Raw genomic sequence first — 21,968 nt, 5'->3', positions numbered from 1 at the left:
ATCAGTTGTAGACCGCATCATTTTTGCTGAGTCATTTTCAAACCGTTTTGGGTTATTTACCGTTCTTGAAAAAGGGTGGATATAAGAGAGCGTTTTCTATTGGTCGTTGGTTCATTGTGTGAGAGGCGGGCAGTCCTATGGCTGCGGTCAGCATCTGGAAGAAGTTACTCACGCTGTTGCTTACCTTGGAGAGTATACCGGAGTACAACTGCAATTTCAAAATGTCTTTTGTAAAAATTGACGAGAAGTCCGACTTCTCCTATCACAATTTACCATACGGCGTGTTCTCGACACCGGATAATGTGAGTATGACGATAAATGTGTTGTACTTTTAGTTGAATCGGTTTTCCTACACCGTCTCCTGTGCCATAAAACTATGGCATGTAAATTGATTTTCTTGGGATAAAATGTTACAAACCACTGTGGAAACGTTAAGTTCTCTTGGATGAAACATTGTAGTTTACAAAGTAGCTTCTCCATTATCGTTACATTTCGCTATTTCATTGCTGTTTACTGTTTTCACAAATCTCTCGTCACTCTCAGCCCAGGCACCGGATTGGGGTTGCTATTGGAGATCAGATTTTGGATTTGAGCGTTATAAAATCTCTCTTCAGAGGTCCTGTGCTCTCCAATCAACAGGATGTGTTTGACCAGGTAAGGCCATCAAAATGTATAATGCTCCTCAATGTCTCGTGTTGATGGTTGATATTTCTTATCAGCAATGATGGCAATATTATGCATTGACCTGGTAATGTAACATGGCACGTTTACTATGTATCTCCACTAGTTTACTTATAGCTACATGGGTCTACCTTATGTAGCCAATAGTGCAGTATGCTAGGAGGGTAGGTCTATTCAATGGCCACGATGCATTGCTTTTCTTCCTTGAGAAAATCCATACCCGTGCCATAATCGAGTCATCAACTAGGATGTATGCTTCATATATTGTGGACTATACAGTACATTAAATCTACAAGTGAGTAGTGTGAATTACTTTGGAGTGTCACCTCTCGCCCTCTACCTGTGAATGGGTCCCTAATACCACTATTGTCTAGAGGCCTTGTGTGCTGCTGCCTCCCAACTGTCTCCCCCTTCAGCTGGGTGCTGCTCTGACATAACAGGATCGGTTAAAGCACAATGGTGAATTCCTACTAGGAATTGGCTTTCGCCTGTCCAGTTCTGTCACATTAGTGCTGACAGGGGAATGAGACAAGGGGAGAAAGTCTCATCATGCTGTTGAAATCACACTAGGCTTCAACAGGAAATGAAAGAAGAAGAAGAATATTTTCAGTCATGATTTCACTACTTGAATTCAATCTCAAATGCACAGGTTCCCCCGAGGATATTTTCCCTCCTGGAACCCGGTTCCCCCTATTTCCACCCCTGGGGGTGTCAATGAAGAGACCTGCTTGCATGAGTGAGAGCTGCCCCCACACCAACTTCAAAACAAATTGGACTTGCATTCAACTTGCAAACATGCCTGTTTTCTCTTGAAGTTTCTTCCTTTTAGGTTGTTTTTCCTTGCCACTGTGCTGTTACTTGGTCCTTGGGGGTCCAGGCTGGGTTACTTGTTATGAGGGCTATATACAGTATAAAATAATACTTTAGATTTTTATGCGTTTCCTCCATCATATGTTCCAACCTCTCGACTAGCCGACCCTGAATGCGTTCATGGGTCTGGGGTACGAGGCATGGAGGGAGACCAGGAGGAGTCTACAGCAGCTGCTGTCTGCCAACGAGACCACGCTCAGAGACGACGTCAGCCTCAGGAGCAGGTCAGCCTCCAGCACTTCTGTAGCACTTTTTACAATTATTTATTGGATTTTGCCATATGTAAGAAGCACTTCTATATTCTATAGCACTTCTATATTCAATAACACTTCTATACTTTATAGCACTTCAACAGTTCGGCAAAGTAGGATCATGTCAAATATATTGAATTATTATATTAATTGTTTAGGATATGGTTTTTGGCCGCAATCAAAATCACATATTCCCTCTATAATGTGTGTGTGTGTGTGTGTGTGTGTGTGTGTTTATGTCTCAGAGCGTTTTTCCATCAGAGTTCAGCCATGATGCATCTGCCTGCTGAGATAGGTGAGTTGTTAAACAGTAGGACAAGAGGCAAGGAGAGGAAGCCACTTTAGACTATTGACATGCACCTCATATTTCACTCCTCCTGTCTCTTCACTGAGCTTGATGTATCCTACAGTTGTCCCTAAGCATAGATCTAGGATCAGATTTATGGCTCTGCCATTGCTAACTTTAACTCTCAGTGGTATTAAACAAAATCTGACCCTGTATCAGATGAGAGGGTCATCCAATGTGTTTGAGAAGGAAGCAAGGAGATTGGCGCGAGGAGTCAAGACAATGCAATTTAGGTGTTTTGTATGATGCTTGAACAAGAGGGGGCGCTGTTAACCAATAGAAGTTTACTAGTGATTGAGAGATTTGTTTGCTATCTAATTGTTGATATAAAAAAAAGTTCTGAAGGCTGATCATTGGTTCACTGTATATATTTAACAATGTCACTTAATTTACCTTTTTCTCTCTCTCCATCACACACACAAACATGCATCTATATATAACCACACACAGGTGACTACACTGACTTCTACTCATCCAGGGACCATGCCACCAATGTTGGCATTATGTTCCGAGGGAAGGAGAATGCCCTGATGCCCAACTGGTATGATATGACAACCAACATCGATCTGTGACCCAAATGGCATCCTATTCCCTTTATAGTGCACAACTTTTTTATTTTTTAAATGTATTTAACAAGTTAAGAACAAACTCTTATTTACAATGACGTACTACCCCAGCCAAACCCTAACGGCGCTGTGACAATTGTGCGCTGCCCTATGGGACTCCCAATCACGGCCTGTGGTGATATAGCCTGGAATTGAACCAGGGTCTGTAGTGATGCCTCTAGCACTAAGATGCAGTGCCTTAGACCACTGTGCCACTCGGCCCAAATAGCTCTTGTCAAAAGTAGTAAACTACAAAGGGAATAGGGTTCCATTTGGGAAGCAGACGGTTGTCTGTTCCACTACTACACTGAGTGGACAACACATTAAGAACACCTGCTCTTTCCATGACAGACGATCCAGGTGAAAGATATGATCCCTTATTGATGTCACTTGTTAAATCCACTTCAATCAGTGTAGATGAAGGGGAGGAGACAGGTTAAATAATAATTTAATCATTGAGACAATTGCAACATGGATAGTGTATGTGTTACGTTCAGAGGGTGAATGGGCAAGACAAATGATTTAAGTGCATTTGAACGGGGTATGGTAGTAGGTGCCAGGCGTACCGGTTTTTGTCGTGAACTGCAATGCCGCTGGGTTTTTCACACTCAACAGTTTCCAGTGTGTATCAAGAATGGTCCACCACCCAAAGGGCATCCAGCCAACTTGACACAACTGTGGGAAGCATTGGAGTCAACATTGGACAGCATCCCTGTGGAACGCTTTTGACATCTTGTCTGCAGTCCAACACTGCACCATCCTTCCAGTCAGTCAGTGAGTCTGCTGTCCAGCACGGCACCATCCTTCCAGTCAGTCAGTGACTCTGCAGTCCAACACTGCACCATCCTTCCAGTCAGTCAGTCAGTGAGTCTGCAGTCCAATACTGCACCATCCTTCCAGTCAGTCAGTCAGTGAGTCTGCTGTCCAACACTGCACCATCCTTCCAGTCAGTCAGTCAGTGAGTCTGCAGTCCAATACTGCACCATCCTTCCAGTCAGTGAGTCTGCAGTCCAACACTGCAACATCCTTCCAGTCAGTCAGTGAGTCTGCTGTCCAACACTGCACCATCCTTCCAGTCAGTGAGTCTGCAGTCCAACACTGCACCATCCTTCCATTCAGTGAGTCTGCAGTCCAACACTGCACCATCCTTCCAGTCAGTCAGTGAGTCTGCTGTCCAACACTGCACCATCCTTCCAGTCAGTCAGTCAGTGAGTCTGCTGTCCAACACTGCACCATCCTTCCAGTCAGTCAGTCAGTGAGTCTGCTGTCCAACACTGCACCATCCTTCCAGTCAGTCAGTGAGTCTGCTGTCCAACACTGCACCATCCTTCCAGTCAGTCAGTCAGTGAGTCTGCAGTCCAACACCGCACCATCCTTCCAGTCAGTGAGTCTGCAGTCCAACACCGCACCATCCTTCCAGTCAGTGAGTCTGCAGTCCAACACCGCACCATCCTTCCAGTCAGTGAGTCTGCAGTCCAACACCGCACCATCCTTCCAGTCAGTGAGTCTGCAGTCCAACACCGCACCATCCTTCCAGTCAGTGAGTCTGCAGTCCAACACTGCACCATCCTTCCAGTCAGTCAGTGAGTCTGCAGTCCAACACCGCACCATCCTTCCAGTCAGTCAGTGAGTCTGTAGTCCAACACCGCACCATCCTTCCAGTCACAGTGAGTCTGCAGTCCAACACTGCACCATCCTTCCAGTCAGTCAGTGAGTCTGCAGTCCAACACCGCACCATCCTTCCAGTGAGTCTGCAGTCCAACACTGCACCATCCTTCCAGTCAGTCAGTCAGTGAGTCTGCTGTCCAACACTGCACCATCCTTCCAGTCAGTCAGTGAGTCTGCTGTCCAACAACACACCATCCTTCCAGTCAGTCAGTGAGTCTGCTGTCCAACACTGCACCATCCTTCCAGTCAGTCAGTGAGTCTGCTGTCCAACACTGCACCATCCTTCCAGTCAGTGAGTCTGCAGTCCAACACTGCACCATCCTTCCAGTCAGTCAGTGAGTCTGCAGTCCAACACTGCACCATCCTTCCAGTCAGTCAGTCAGTGAGTCTGCTGTCCAACACTGCACCATCCTTCCAGTCAGTCAGTCAGTGAGTTTGCAGTCCAACACTGCACCATCCGTCCAGTCAGTCAGTCAGTGAGTCTGCAGTCCAACACTGCACCATCCGTCCAGTCAGTCAGTGAGTCTGCAGTCCAACACTGCACCATCCTTCCAGTCAGTCAGTCAGTGAGTTTGCAGTCCAACACTGCACCATCCTTCCAGTCAGTCAGTCAGTGAGTCTGCAGTCCAACACTGCACCATCCGTCCAGTCAGTCAGTCAGTGAGTCTGCTGTCCAACACTGCACCATCCTTCCAGTCAGTCAGTGAGTCTGCAGTCCAACACTGCACCATCCTTCCAGTCAGTCAGTGAGTCTGCAGTCCAACACTGCACCATCCTTCCAGTCAGTCAGTGAGTCTGCAGTCCAACACTGCACCATCCTTCCAGTCAGTCAGTGAGTCTGCAGTCCAACACTGCACCATTCCTCGCTTCAGACACCACAGCTGCTGTTCATATGGCTGCGGTCTTTGTCACGGTTGGGAACCTTTGTGTAGAACCTCTCTTCTTTCTGTCTCTCTTTCCATTTTCCTTCATTTCTGACTCTCTCTTTCTCTCTGGATCCATATCTCTGTATTTGTACAATGCTATTTAACTAGCTGTTTGTTTGACTGACTGACTGACTGTTTGTTTGGCTGGCTGGCTGGCTGACTGACTGTTTGGCTGACTGACGGATTGACTGACTGTTTATTTGACTGGCTGGCTCACTGGCTGACTAACTGACTAATTGCCTATTTATTGGACTGGCTGGCTGGCTGAATAATTGATTGGTAGCCTCAAGGTTAGAGTGTTGGGCAGTAACCAAAAGGTTGCTGGTTCCAATCCCAGAGCTGATAAGGTGAAAGAAACTGGTTGCTGTGCCCTTGAGCAAGGCACTTAACCCCAATGTCTCTAGGGGTGCTTGACAATGGTGACCACACTCCCTGTGGCTGTCTTAGGGGGAGTTGGGATATGCAAGAAACACTTGTGTGTGACAGGACAAATATAACCCCCCCCCCAAATGATTATTATGTTTGTTTGACTGACTGATTGTGTCCCTCAGGTTGAGGCTGCCCGTGGGGTATCATGGCAGGGCTTCTTCCATAGTGGTGTCTGGGACCCCCATACGCAGACCCTCTGGACAGATGAGACCCGACCAATGTAATGAAACACAACGCCTAGTCTGAAAATCAAAACAGACTCTGATTTCAAAGAGACTCACACTCTCTCACACACACACACAACAACAAAAAACCTGTCAGACCAGTGTCACTGTTTTTGTGTCCCTCACTAACGGTCCTCCTCTTCCATTGTGTTCTCTCTTAGCTAAGCCTCCTGTGTTTGGCCAGTCCAAGCAGGTGGACATTGAGCTGGAGATGGTCAGTATACAATTTATATAGCTACACTTTATTACAACCAAGGAGATGGTTCATATCAATGGCATCACAAAACAATGATCTGTCGCTCTCACTCTCTCTCTCTCTCTCTGCCTTTTATTTCCTTTCTCTGTCTCTCTCTCGCTGGCTCTCTTTCTCTCTCTCTCTCTCTCTCGCTGGCTCTCTTTCTCTCTCTCTCTCTCGCTGGCTCTCTTTCTCTCGCTGGCTCTCTCTCTCTCTATGTCTCTCTCTCGCTGGCTCTCTTTCTCTCTCTCTCTCTCGCTGGCTCTCTCTCTCTCTATGTCTCTCTCTCTCGCTGGCTCTCTTTCTCTCTCTCTCTCTCGCTGGCTCTCTCTCTCGCTGGCTCTCTCTCTCGCTGGCTCTCTCTCTCGCTGGCTCTCTCTCTCGCTGGCTCTCTCTCTCGCTGGCTCTCTCTCTCGCTGGCTCTCTCTCTCGCTGGCTCTCTCTCTCGCTGGCTCTCTCTCTCGCTGGCTCTCTCTCTCGCTGGCTCTCTCTCTCTCTCTCTGGCTCTCTCTCTCTCTGGCTCTCTCTCTCTGTCTCTCTCTCTCTATGTCTCTCTCTCTCTCTCTCTCAGGCATTCTTTGTAGGTGGAGGTAATCGTCTTGGTGAGCCCATTCCCATAGAGAGAGCCCACCAACACATCTTTGGCATGGTGCTAATGAATGACTGGAGTGGTAAGGCCTAACACACACACTTATACACACACTCACTCGCAGACTCATGCACACACACACACACACACACACACACACACACGAGTACACACATAGCCACTAACAACTACACACACACACACACACACACACACACGAGTACACACATAGCCACTAACAACTACACACACACAAACACACACACGAGTACACACTCACAAGCTTACTCACTCATGAGAACACTCACAAGTCATGATAACACACACACACTTATTTACACACTCATATGTGCATACACACACACCTACACAGCCCACCTCACTGGAAGACAGAAATTAATAAGCACCATACAGTATTTCTTCATTTTCAAATGAATGCATCTATCGACTATAGCAGCCAATAGTAGAATCATTAGCCAAAAATTATACATCAGTAAATGTAAAATTCTAACGTCAATAACACTAATTGAAAAGCATCCACTTTCCACAATAACACTAACTTAAGTTCCTTAATTTAGTTCTGCATTATACATGTTGATGTAAAAAGTTCATATTTAATCACTGGGATCAGGGTAAGTTACTCAGGAAAACATGACAGGTTATTGATTATTGATGAGGTAGAAGGATCTCAGGAGGAGTGGTTTTGACTGTAGCCTTGAGATTTCAAGATCGTCTTCTCTCCATCTCTCTCTTTCTGTCACGATCTGTCTCTCTCTGTCTCTTTCTCCATGTTTTTTCCTCTTTCTGTCTCTCTCTTTCTCTCTCCTTCCTTCGTTCTCTCTCTTTAGGTTAAGCTCCCACTGTATACTGTCTCTATTCTCCTCCTGGGAAAATGGAGAACGAACTGTTTGCCAAATATATTTTCCAAAATTGTATGTGTTTGTCAAGCCCATAACCACTATCATTTCGTAGTTAGCTCCCTTGCTAAGGCGTCATTACGACCAAGGTTGTTAGTCAACTAAGCGAGAACACTTTCTTGCCCGCACATGTTTTGATCTCAACGGTAGTAGGCGCGGGCGCATTGACGAGCCAGGAAACGTCCAGTGTTGCGGTAGTTCAGTGCGCGTCGCTGCATGGATGGAAACAGACATGGCAGAGAGAGCTGTTCCACTGATACCATCAGTTATGTTAGACTGTTCAAGTTTAGTAGGCCTATGTTAATTAATCAGTTGTTGATCTGTCCTCTTGATATAGCTGTATGTCAACAGTATAATGACATAATAGTCAGTTCACCAATGACAACAAGGCATGTTGAATGAATGGCAGCTAGTAGTCAGACCTAACTGGAAGGATGAGGTCAGGGATGGAGATCTGGAACCAGCTCATATAGACCTAGTCCAGTTGTTTCATATTCCAAATAGCCTGTAGTTAGCTACACTACTATATTGCATCCAGTCATTTAATTATTCAGAATCCCCCCGTTTACATTTTTCCTAGACTATCCACATAAAGACACCTATTATATAGAATAATAATTACCCCTAAAGTTAACCTAGAAACATGTGAGTGTCATTGAGACCACCTCAATTTCATTTAGGATCAAACCGCAGACTTCTGTGTTGGCTACATTGTTTGATATATTTGAAGACTCCAAATACCATAACAGTCTATGGGCTACCATTCATACTGAGGCAGTCTTCTGCCAACATCATTAGGCTAAACAAGGTGCATTTGCCTATGGTTTGAGCAGTGTGGGTGTCACACATGTGCCGTCGCAGGGCCAGGGGTGCCGGTTACGTGCTGAAGTGGTACTCATTAAAAATTCTTCAAGGTTGGCAGGTCTGTCTCAGTCACACCCATATACAATACTGTTTCCTGTTGATTCAAACAAGTTGTTTCCTTCCCACCGGCTTCAGTCACTCCGCTTTAATGAAATCCAATTAAAAGAAACGCGTGTTTTTGCCATGAGGGAACTCCTTATGAGAAATTATACTTTTGTTTCTGTGTGCATGCACGTGTGTGCATGTGTGTGTGTGTGTGTGTGTGTGTGTGTGTGTATCAACTCAACCATTAAAGAGATACACAGTCAGGGACCAACTGACATTCTGACTCCTCACCTTTTCCAATAGCAGCACTCTCTCTCTCTCAGCCCCGCCTCCGCTCTTAGCTTATTTAAATATTGAAGATATCTCATCTTTGCAAACCTGTTACCTCTTAACACTAGGTCGAGACATATCACCATGACTCGCTGAGTTGCTGTGGTTTAGTGAGACTTTCAAGGCAGAGCAAGTGTCATTTCAGCACATTGACTAGTGCTGTGTCCCAAATGGCACCCTATTCCCTATATGGTGCACCACAAAAGGAGTGCACGGTAGGGAATCAGTGGCGTGAAGTACTTATGTAAAAATACTTTCAAGTACTTAAGTCGATTTTTGGGGTATCTGTACATTACTATTTATACTTTCTTAAATGTGTACTTTTACTCTACTAGCTACATTCTTAAAGAAAATAATGTACTTTTTACTCCATACATTTTCCCTGACACACAAAAATGTGAACTATTGAACTATTAGCAGGACAGGAAAATGGTCCAATTCACACACTTATCAAGAGAACATCCCTGGTCATCCTTACTGCCTCTGATCTGGTGGACTCAATAAGCACCAATGCTTTGTTTGTAAATGATGTCTGAGTGTTGGAGAGTGCCCCTGGCTTTCCGTAAATGTAAAAAACAAGTGTGCCGTCTGGTTTTGTAACGGAGTGAGTGACTGGTTGCCGGGAAGTCAGGCGCAGGAGAGCAGAGATGGGTGATAACAGGAGAACTTTAATATACACCCTGGCCCAAAGGCACAGGCGAGGCAGCACAAAGCACAACCACGGTAACATGAACCGGATTAAACAAAACAAACAAACCTAGCGCAAGCCAGTCTGTAGCCTAACACCCTACACAAAGAACAATTCCACACACAGACATGGGGGAAACCGAGGGTAATATACATTTAGTCTGATGAGGGAATGTGAACCAGGTGTGTGGGAAAACAAGACAAAACAAATGGAAAATGAAAGGTGGAGCGGCGATGGCTAGAAGACCGGTGACTTTGACCACCGAACAAGGAGAGGGACCGACTTCAGTGGAAGTCGTGACAGGTTTGCTTAATATAAGGAATTTGGAATGATTTTTACTTTTCTTACTTAAGTATATGTAAACTAAATACTTTTAGACTTTTACTCAAGTATTATATTTCTTGTTGACTTTTACTTATACTTGAGTAATTTTCTGTTAAGTTATCTTTACTTTTACTCAAGTATGCCAATTGGGTACTTTTGCCACCACTGTAGGGAATAGTCTTCACCTTATTGTTCGTTTGCCAGAGCCCATGTTGACTCCAATGCTTCCCACAGCTGTGTCAAGTTGGCTGGATGTCCTTTGGGTGGTGGACCATTCTTGATACACACAGGAAACTGTTAAGCGTGAAAAACCCAGCAGCGTTGAAGTTTTTGACACAAACCAGTGTGCCTGGCACCTACTACCATACCCCGTTGAAATGCACTTAAATCTTTCGACTTGCCCATTCACCCTCTGAATGGCACACATACACAATTCATTTCTCAATTGTCTCAAGGCTTAAAACTCCTTCTTTACCCTGTATCCTCCCCTTCATCTGCACTGATTTAAGTGACATTGATTAGGGATCATATCTTTCACCTGGTCAGTCGATGTCATGGAAAAGGCAGGTGTTCATAATGTTTTGTCCACTCAGTGTATGGAGCTCTGAGGGCTTTGGTCAAATATAGTGCACTCTATAGGGAATAGGGTGCCATTTGGGGTGCATCCTCCACCCCTGCGGCTACAGCTGACCAGTCATTTACAGCAAAGATACAGTGAGGCTGAATGACTGACTGATTGATATCTTAACTGTCAGTTGTGAGAAGTCATTTCTCAGACAGATGTAAGGGAGTCTGAGCCAGGTTCCACCTGGGTTAATATGTAGAGTAGAGGGGTACTGATAGTTGAAATAGATTTTCCTGCTGACTGCAGTACATGATCATTTATCACATCCGTCAACACAATATTTCATAAAATAGTTCCTGGGTTGTCAATAGTCAAAAAGACCAGTAGTTCAGTTGAACATCACACAACTAACTTCACCTACACAATACCAAGGTTTTGAAGCTATGTCTATGTACAGGTAGTGTTAGTACAGGTACTTTAGCTGTGTTGGTCAACGATCATCCAATCAACATAGCATGGATCACCACTGGGCAGGTTACATAGTATTCAAACCTAGCTGTAATCTGTGTATCCACTGAGGAATATTCAGTAAATACCAGTTCAATATCTAATGGTAAAATAAAGGGTAACCTCTCTTCTTCCTGTGTGTGTTCCAGCCAGGGATATCCAGGCGTGGGAGTACGTTCCTCTGGGTCCGTTTCTGGGGAAGAACTTTGGGACAACCATCTCACCCTGGGTGGTTCCCATGGAGGCCCTGCTGCCCTTCGCTGAGCCCAACACTGTCCAGGTGAGGAACACAAACAGCATAGTAGTGTAATATAGTATTGACCTGGTGGTCCTACTGCCCTAAAGTATACTATGGGTGGTCTGGATGTATTTTACATTACATTATGGGTGGTCTGGATGCATTTTACATTTCATTATACTACGGGTGGTCTGGATGTATTTTACATTTCATTATACTACGGGTGGTCTGGATGTATTTTACATTTCATTATACTACAGGTGGTCTGGATGTATTTGACATTACATTATACTACGGGTGGTCTGGATGTATTTTACATTTCATTATACTACGGGTGGTCTGGATGTATTTTACATTTCATTATACTACAGGTGGTCTGGATGTATTTGACATTACATTATACTACGGGTGGTCTGGATGTATTTTACATTTCATTATACTACGGGTGGTCTGGATGTATTTGACATTACATTATACTACGGGTGGTCTGGATGTATTTTACATTTCATTATACTACGGGTGGTCTGGATGTATTTGACATTACATTATACTACGGGTGGTCTGGATGTATTTTACATTTCATTATACTACGGGTGGTCTGGATGTATTTTACATTTCATTATACTACAGGTGGTCTGGATGTATTTGACATTACTTCCAGACCACCCATAGTATAATGTAATGTCAAATACATCCAGACCACCCATAGTATAATGTAATGTAAAATACATCCAGACCACCTGTAGTATAATGTAATGTAAAATTCATCCAGACCACCCATAGTATAATGAAATGTCAAATACTTCCAGACCACCCATAGTATAATGTATTTGACATTTCATTATACTACGGGTGGTCTGGATGTATTTTACATTACATTATACTACAGGTGGTCTGGATGTATTTGACATTACATTATACTACGGGTGGTCTGGATGTATTTGAGTTTACTTTTGATGAACCTGTTTGGTTCCAGCTAGAACCCTTTTGGGCTCCATTTTCTACATGGAACCAAAAATGGTTCTACTATGGGGGACAGCCGAAGAACCCTTTTTTCTAAGAGTGTAGTGGCTCTTCATGCTTTCTATTTCCACTTCCTGTTTCAGGATCCAAAGCCCCTCCCTTATCTATGCCATGACGATGCCTTCACCTTCAACATTAACCTGTTTGTGTCATTGAAAGGTATGTTGGGTTTTACACACACACAGTAAAAAGGAATTGTTGGTGCCTTGCCTGGTAATTAAGCACACACACACACACACAGAAGGGAGGTGATGATTTACCATTAAGAGCTTTGTATTCCTAATGACCAGGACTGTTCATTCTCTCTGTCCTGACTTTCACTCTCTCTCTCCTGACTCTCTCTCTCTCTCCTGACTCTCTCTGTCTCTCCACTGACTCTCTCTCTCCTGACTCTCTCTGTCTCTCTCCTGACTCTCTCTGTCTCTTCACTGACTCGGTCTCTCTCCACTGACTCGGTCTCTCTCCACTGACTCGGTCTCTCTCCACTGACTCGGTCTCTCTCCACTGACTCGGTCTCTCTCCACTGACTCGGTCTCTCTCCACTGACTCGGTCTCTCTCCACTGACTCGGTCTCTCTCCACTGACTCGGTCTCTGTCTCTCTCCACTGACTCGGTCTCTGTCTCTCTCAACTGACTCGGTCTCTGTCTCTCTCAACTGACTCGGTCTCTGTCTCTCCACTGACTCGGTCTCTCTCCACTGACTCGGTCTCTGTCTCTCCACTGACTCTCTGTCCTGACTATCTTTCTCTCTCTCTCCACTGAATTTGAGACCTTGAATAAGGGTTTCAAATTTGGGGAAATGACACTGTCTAATTGTTTTATATTTTTCACATTTTGTCAGGAAATGCAGCTCCGTCTCAGGTTCTGCTGTTGTGCAGTGGTTGCACAGCCTTTCCTCTACAGGGAGCCAGGTTTTCCTGTGTCTACCCTTCTCAATGGCAAGGCTGTGCTCACTGAGCCTGTACTTTGTCAAGGTTTTTCTAAGGTTTTGATCAGTAACCATGGTCAAATAGTTAGCCATGGTGTACTGTTGATTTAGGGCCAAATAGCACTGCATTTTGCTTTGTGCTTGTATTTCCCAATAAGCAATGTAGTTTTGTTTTGACTGTGTTGTAATTTGGTTTATTCTGATTGATTGGATGTTCTGGTCCTGAGGCTTCAGTGTGTTAGTAGAACAGGTTTGTGAACTCAGCCCCAGGACCAGCTGGATGAGGGGACTCTTTTCTTTGCTCAGCTCTTGGCATTGCAGGGCTTGGTAATGATATGAGAGGGGTCACTGTATTTTAGATGTTTCCAAAACTTAATTGCTCTTTTTTGAGTTTTTATTATTATTGGATATTGGCCTAATTCTGCCCTGCATGCATTGTTTGTAGTTTTCCTCTGGACATGTAGGAGATTGATGTGACACTCTCTCTCTCTCTCCACTCTCTCTCTGTCCTGACTATCCACTTACTCTCTGGCATGACTATCTCTCCTGACTCTCTGTCCTGACTCTCCACTGACTATCTCTCTTGACTCTCTCTCCTGACTATCTCTCCTGACTCTCCACTGGCTATCTCTCCTGACTCTCCACTGGCTATCTCTCCTAACTATCTCTCCTGACTCTCCACTGGCTATCTCTCCTGACTCTCCACTGGCTATCTCTCCTAACTATCTCCTGACTCTCTCCTGATTCTCCACTGACACTCTCCAGTGACTCTCTGGCCTGACTCTCTATCCTGACTCTCCACTGCTCTTCCTATGTATTTTCTGAGGTATTATTGAGGGGGTATATCAGGTGTTGATATCCTGTCTCAATTAACTATTGTGGGTTGTTTTTTTCAGGAGAGGCAATGAAGGAAGCAGCCACTATATGCAAGTCCAACTTCAAGGTAAGCAGTTGGTGAAGTGGACTTGTCTAAATATTGGATAGTTTACTACAGTTGCATCAATGTGCAGAGTTGTGGACTGGAGTCACATATTTGATGACTTCAGACGCGACTTGATAGAAAATAAAATAACTAGAGGCTTGACTTGACTTGGAGCCTCAAGACTTGGGACCCGAGTTTGACTTGAGACTGATGACTTGAAATGATTTGGCCAGGGTTTGTCACTCATTTTGTGGCACAGAGTCTGCATTACTCTCTACGTAGCCAGAGACAGTAGCCACAGCATCGCACATTGCAAAAAAAACGTGCAACAGATTGGCTAGTGAAATGCACACTTGGCCCTCTGATTGGCCCAACAAACGGTCAATTAATACAGGTCTGGTGAGGTAGCGCAGTGTTTCTCGAAGCGTAAAAGGATTTGGGGGGTCGTGAGCAATGTTCCCTCTAATCTTTTCTGGCACTGAGATAATTTAAGTTCTGCTGAGCGCAAACTTGAACATTGTGAAAATTCTGTGCAACTTCCAGCACTTGTTTACTGTGATCACTGAAGCTGCACTCGTTTTAAGTTAGTTTTAACAGTGGCCAAGTAGGCTACTGTGGCTATTTGATCATATTGTAGGCCTACCAGAGTGGCCCACCATCAAAAAACAATGGAGATGTTTTGTGCTCTTGTAGGAAGCAATCAATCACCTATTGCTGACTACAAATGATCTATAACTGGGATAATACCTCACTAAATAGCAAAGGATATTAACTAAATGTACACTTGTGGCTACATGCAGCTCTTGTTTTGATCTCAAAACAAGTGGATCTACTCACGACCACAGCTGTAAACACAGTCCAGTTCAAAGTAAATGGCATAGATCCATATATGGCAATGGTCTCTTTGCATACAGGCCTACTGCAGCTCTGATTGGTTATGCCACCGGTCTGTGTAGAGTACAGGCTGAGTTGTTGCAATAGAATCCTTCTGCGATGCGTTCTGCCTACAACAACATCTCTAGCATGGTTAGTTTTGTTTCACTATGTTGCATTGACAGTGGCTAATATTGTGTTGATTCGATCACGATTGCCAGAGTAAAGGGAAACCTTCATAGTGTTAACTAACAGGGAAAACTCTAGAAAGCTGAGTGAAGTTTAATCTCGTGGCTGATATTTCTTCTGTGCGCTGCACTGCATTCGCGGACTACTGCACCCCCCTGAAAGTTTAGAGGGAATGTTTGTTGTGAGTATGAAACTGAAGTTTTGAAACATATTTTAATTGGCTACATACATTTTATAGTTATACCTTTGCCTATTTGAGCTGGTTTCAGGCATAGGCCACGGTATTACACCAAATGATTGTCTAAAAAACATTTCATCCGTGCTTCAGAACCACCAAGTTGCACGCCTTGACTGTTGACCAATGAACAGTGATCAGCATTAGCACACAAAGGCTCATATCCAGATTAGTCTTCAGAAAGCGCTTGTTACATTTTCTCCGGTTTTGCCTGGTAAAAACAGAGTGAGCCTAAATGTATATTATCCATATAAAAGTGGATAATATAAAAATATTATCCATATAAAAGTCTACTATGGACACATCTTTTCCAGAACAATAACCTTAGGCTACGTGGTGATTTCATTTATCATTTTCATATTTCAAATAGTCCTAGTTTGGGTGGTAACTGGCTATATGTCTGAAGATATCTGTAACATGACACTGCCTTGAATGTTATGGGATGAAGATGTAGAACCAACATATTCGGGTGAATGTATTATGATATGTGTGAGGAAGAAAGGATCTTCCCAGTTGGCAACGAGCTGCAGGCAGGCGGCCCTCCAGAGAGACAGGCAAGGTGCAGACAGACCATGCTTTCCTGTTCCTGCAACCTCCGCTGCATTCAGGCCTATTATCCTGGTTTCTCTGGACACCAGAGGAGTGAGAAGATATCCCTAGTTGATATTGGCTGCTAACATGAATGACTTTCATCAAGAGATGCAGGTGTAAAAAGTTTATTTCTGTGTCTTGCGCTTTGAAAAATGCATCGCTGTTTATGGCTGTAATGACAGGCTACATTTGCTCAGCGTTTGAGCGGGCGGGCGGGTCGCAAGCTTTGAACCATATACAAATACATTTTTACATAATAAAAATACATAGTAGACAGAATAAAGAAAAGGGCTGTCTGGTAGCCTCAATAAATAGACAAAATATTGTAGTTGAACAAGTCATATATATATATATATATATAACAAGTCATGCACTTCGAATACATAGACTAACTGTTCTACTTCAGACTTGGTTGGGGCAATTCCATTTCAATTTTTCAATTTGTCAATTCAGTAAGTACACAAAAATTCAAATTATTTTCAATGAGGAACATTTGGAATTTGGTTTACTTTCTGAATTGGAATGCAGCTCTTATGGAATGCAGGACTGGCCCAGGGGTTTTGACTAGCTGTAAATGAGTACTGTTATCATTGAGATACATTAGTGTTTACTGCATTAAAGGGATAGGTCACTCTATTTTCATAAGGTGTTAATATTTGTAATGTCAGAGGCAGTTAAGAGTGCAGTAGTGACAGCATCTACGATGAGCCTTACATGTCTGCCAGAGCCACCACAGGCTGACAGTTAGCATTGACCATTGAGTTTCAATGTTTCAATGCAGCATCCTCCAATGTAAATGCCCATGAAATGAAAGACTTAGCATAGATACTGTCACACAACTGGTCTCTAGACCACTTTTAAGGTAAGATACACATTACAAAACACAACGATTATATTACGATCATATATTACTAAATATAATGATTTATGAAAATTGGGTGGACTACCCCTTTAACCAGAAGACGATAGAAATAAAACAAATCCTGTGTGATTTAAGTCTCATTATCCCTCTCTCTCTCCTGCCTCCTAATGGCAGCTGTCTTATCTGCCGTTGTAGGCAAGTACTCAGTACTCACACACAGACTATGGTTATGTCCCAAAAAGCACACAAATCCCTACATAGTGCACTACTTTTGACCATCAGTGGAGCCCTATGGGCCCTGTTCTAAAGTAGTGCACTATGAAGAGAATAGGGTGCAGTTTGGGACGTAACCAATATATTGGTGAGGTGAGTGAGTAGAGTCTATCAGCTTCTCTGATGAGAGCGGTTAGTCTCCAATATGTACATGTGTTCTGGGGAAGGGTGGATTGGGGAGCAAGTGTTTATATTCTGCAGCATGGTATACACATGGTGTATGTTGGTGTGTGTCTCTTTCTCACTAATTTCTCTCTTTCCCTCTCACTTCTCTCCATCTCTCTCTTTCTCTCTCCAGTATATGTACTGGACTATGAAGCAGCAGTTAGCTCATCACACAGTCAACGGCTGTAACGTCAGACCTGGAGACCTGCTGGCCTCAGGAACCATCAGTGGACCGGTGAGTGTGTGTGTGCATGCATATACGCTACCGTTCAAAAGTTTGGGGTTACTTATACATTTCCTTGTTTCCCATGAAAACATACATGAAATTAGTTGCAAAATAAATATGAAATATAGTCAAGAAGTTGACAAAGTTATAAATAATGATTTTTAATTGAAATAATAATTGTGTCCTTCAAACTTTGCTTTTGTCAAAGAATCCTCCATTTGCATCTATTTCAGCCTTGCAGACCTTTGGCATTCTAGTTGTCAATTTGTTGAGGTAATCTGAAGAGATTTCACCCCATGCTTCCTGAAGCACCTCCGACAAGTTGGGTTGGCTTGATGGGCACTTCTTACCTACCTTACAGTCAAGCTGTTCACACAACAGCTCAATAGGGTTGAGATCCAGTGACTATGCTGGCCACTCCATTATAGACAGAATACCAGCTGACTGCTTCTTCCCTAAATAGTTATTGCATAGTTTGGAGCTGTGCTTTGGGTCATTTTCCTGTTGTAGGAGGAAATTGGCTCCAATGAAGCCCCGTCCACAGGGTATGGCATGGCGTTGCAAAATGGAGTGATAGCCTTCCTTCTTCAAGATCCCTTTTACCCTGTACAAATCTCCTACTTTACCACCACCAAAGCACCCCCAGACCATCACATTGCCTCCAGCATGCTTGACAGATAGCGTCAAGCACTCCTCCAGCATCTTTTCATTTTTTCTGCATCTCATGAATGTTCTTCTTTGTGATCTGAACACCTCAAACTTAGATTTGTCTGTCCAGTGTCTGTGTTGCCCATCTTAATCTTTTCTTTTTATTGGCCAGTCTGAGATGTTGCTTTTTCTTTGCAACTCTCTCGTCTTCCCTGTGTCTCAGTTGGTAGAGCATGATGTGTGCAACGCCAGGGTTGTGGGTTCGATTCCCACGGGGGGCAATTACAACAACAAAAAAGACAAAAAATATGCATGAAATGAAATGTATGCATTCACTACTGTTAGTCGCTCTGGATAAGAGCGTCTGCTAAATGACTAAAATGTAAATGTAACTCTGCCTAGAAGGCCAGAATCCTGGAGTTTCCTCTTCAGTGTTGATGTTGAGACTGGTGTTTTGCAGGTACTATTTAATGAAGCTGCCAGTTGAGGACTTGTGAGGCGTCTGTTTCTCAAACTAGACACTCTAATGTACTTGTCCTCTTGCTCAGTTGTGCACCGGGGCCTCCCACTCCTCTTTCTATTCTGGTTGGAGCCGGTTTGCGCTGTTCTGTGAAGGGAGTAGTACACAGCTTTGTACGAGATCTTCAGTTTCTTGGTAATTTCTTGCATGGAATAGCCTTAATTTCTCAGAGCAAGAATAGACCGAGTTTCAGAAGAAAGGTCTTAGTTCCTGGCCATTTTGAGCCTGTAATCGAACCCACAAATGCTGACGTCCAGATACTCAACTAGTCTAAAGAAGGCCAGTTTTATTGCTTCTTTAATCAGGACAACAGTTTGCAGCTGTGCTAACATAATTGCAAAGGGGTTTTCTAATGATCAATTAGCCTTTTAAAATTATAAACTTGGATTAGCTAACACAACGTGCCATTGGAACACAGGAGTGATGGTTGCTGATAATGGGCCTCTGTACGCCTACGTAGATATTCAATAAAAAACCTGCCGTTTCCAGCTACAATGGTCATTTACAACATTAACAATGTCTACACTGTATTTATGATCAATTTGATGTTATTTTAATGGACAAAAAAAAGTGATTTTCTTTCAAAAACAAAAACATTTCTAAGTGACCCCAAACTATTGAACGGTACTGTATGTGTTATTCTGTGTGTGTCTGAGCATTTTGCATCTGAATCAGTGTTTACATGTGTTCACATTTTACTGTGTATGTTCTGATGACTTGTTGTTGTTGTTGATGATTCAGTATTGACTGTCTCTGTCTGTCTGTCTCTCTGTCTCTCTCTCTCTCCTGACTCACTCTCTCTGTGTCTCTGTCCCTCTCTCTCTCTCTCTCTCTCTCTCTCTGCCTGTCCCTCTCTCTCTCTCTCTGCCTGTCCCTCTCTGCCTGCCTGTCTGTCTGTCTGTCTCTCTCTCTCTCTCTCTCCTGACTCACTCTCTCTCTCTGTGTCTCTGTCTCTCTGTCTTTCTGTCTCCTCTGTCTCTCTCTGTCTCTCTGTGTCTCTCTGTCTCCTCTGTCTCTGTGTCTCCCTGTGTGTAGGATCCAGACAGTTTTGGTTCTATGTTGGAGTTGTCATGGAAGGGTTCTAAGACCGTGGACCTGGGAGGAGGAGAGACAAGAACCTTCCTAAAGGATGGAGACGATGTCACTCTTACAGGTGGGTGGAACCCTATTATACACACTGTTACAGATGGAACCACTACAGAAACCATGATACAACCTTACTGAGCTCTCTACAAACACTGTTACAGACAGATCCACTACAGATACCATGATACAACCTTACTGGGCTCTCTACAAACACTGTTAAAGACAACCTCTACAGAAACCATGATACAACCTTACTGAGCTCTCTACAAACACTGTTATAGACAGAACCTCTACAGATACCATGATACGGGTTGTCTGTGTTGTCCTTTAATTTATTTTTCCTTCTCTCTCTCTCGCTCTTTCTCTCTCCTCTCACCAACCCTCTCTCTTTCTCTCTCTCCTTCTCCTCTCCCCCAACCCTCTCTCTCGCTCTCTCCTCTCCCCCAACCCTCTCTCTTTCTCTCTCTCTCGCTCTCTCTTTCCTTCCTTCTCACCCCCCCTCTCTCTCTCTCTAGGTTACTGTGAGGGGAATGGGTATAGGGTGGGTTTCGGACCGTGTGCTGGGACCATTCTACCAGCCCTGTAACCATGAGAATCATCCACCCTCAATGTCTCTTCCATCCTGGGGGGGAGTAATGTTGTTACTGAAGTCCTTTAAAAGAGACAATCCGGGATTTTAAATACACCAAATCATTCAGATGGATGAACGTACCAATCCAGGATTGACCCTTTAAATGTTCATTTTAATGAAGGATTCTTGTTTATCATTCTAAAGTATTGTTACCAGAAGCAGTATTATATTCCATAATGTTGTAACTATGTGGTTTGGGACCTGACATCTAAAAGCTATAAATGTTTAAACTCTTCTGTGACATTGTGTTTTGTTTTCATGCTGTTGACTTACTGAGTGACATCTTTATGGTGGAAAATACTGTAGGTTAAAATCTGTGCAAAACTATTGTAAAATGCATTACAATCTGTCAGTATAATTTAATTTGACACTTTCTTGAACAATGTGCGTTATGAAAAGGTGATTATTTAACTAGAGCGATGCATAAATAGTGGCCTTTTTATTTTGCGCATTGCTGAATTGTCAAATTAAAACATCTCACTCGCTCACTCTCTCTCTCACCAGACAGTTTTAGCTATCCTTTTATAGGGTCGCTCCACCAAGTTTAACTTGGTCAATAGACTATAGTAAGTGCCTTTGAAGTGCTAAATTAAGTAACAGGGTTAACGATTTATTCTTAAATCAGCCTTAAATTCCCTTGTGACAGGGGGAATGGAAGCTGATTTTGTTCCTTTGACTTTGTCAAAAATAGCTTGGGCTTTACAATGATGGTACAAATTGGGAGACATTTTGGGACTAAGTGGGTTGAAATCTTCCTAGAATTGACACATGGTTGATGGAGGGCCCTGACAAAATGCAGAATTGTAGCACTTTAGCAAGCCTTTATATTAAAAATAAATCTAATTTATTGAATTCTCCATGGCTATGTTTACACAACCACCTGAAGAACCCAGTTCTGTTTCTATCCCCATATCCAATATTTTCTTCTGACAGTCCACACTCAGTTTTACATGTGACCCATATCAGATTTGCACGTTCATGATGTAGCCTCTGAAGTAGCACACAGATGCAATGCTCATTTCCTGTCACTGTTCCTTAACATTTTGGCCGTGGTTGTCATGGTAATAGCAGGTCATGTACAAACACTTCAGAACAAAAAAAAACCTGATTTGAGCGTCCAGACCGAGGTCACATGTGGAGCCGAATTGTATCAGGATTGAGATCCAAATAATTGGCAAAAGATGGGGGCCGGTTGGGAATCAGCTAACTACCTACATTTTACACATTTTGCCATGGTGCAGAGACAACATTTTGCTGTTTTATAATGCTATTCTACACATTGAGTCATGAGGCTAAAAGAAAATGTTGCAGATTTAAAGCTAATTTCCTGCAATTCTACACTTTTTGCTCTCACATGCTATCTAGGGGCCCCCGACCTCCAAGTCTGTCCGTCCCTGCTTGTGTGTGTGACTGTGAGCCTGTGTGTATGTCAGATATGGACATTACTGGATATTTTGTGCCACAGTGCATTTTCAGGAAGGATGTACGACACCA

At 43.5% G+C, this 21,968-nt stretch overlaps 1 protein-coding gene across 1 annotated transcript; it reads left to right on the top strand.

Moving 5' to 3' along the window:
* The first annotated feature begins 25 nt into the window (after window positions 1-25).
* Window positions 26-20,715, top strand: LOC106562592 (fumarylacetoacetase). Its single transcript, XM_045689466.1, has 14 exons — window positions 26-302; window positions 544-654; window positions 1,654-1,775; window positions 2,048-2,097; window positions 2,599-2,689; window positions 5,899-5,996; window positions 6,162-6,214; window positions 6,807-6,906; window positions 11,214-11,344; window positions 12,409-12,484; window positions 14,150-14,196; window positions 17,497-17,598; window positions 19,793-19,910; window positions 20,359-20,715. Exons 1-14 carry the CDS (start codon window positions 138-140, stop codon window positions 20,427-20,429), a joined length of 1,335 nt encoding a protein of 444 aa, XP_045545422.1. The 5' UTR covers window positions 26-137; the 3' UTR covers window positions 20,430-20,715.
* Window positions 20,716-21,968: the final 1,253 nt, after the last annotated feature.

The sequence above is a fragment of the Salmo salar genome, chromosome ssa11 (assembly GCF_905237065.1).
Source record: "Salmo salar chromosome ssa11, Ssal_v3.1, whole genome shotgun sequence".
Lineage (NCBI taxonomy): Eukaryota > Metazoa > Chordata > Actinopteri > Salmoniformes > Salmonidae > Salmo > Salmo salar.
This window is presented reverse-complemented; position numbering and strand designations above follow the sequence as displayed.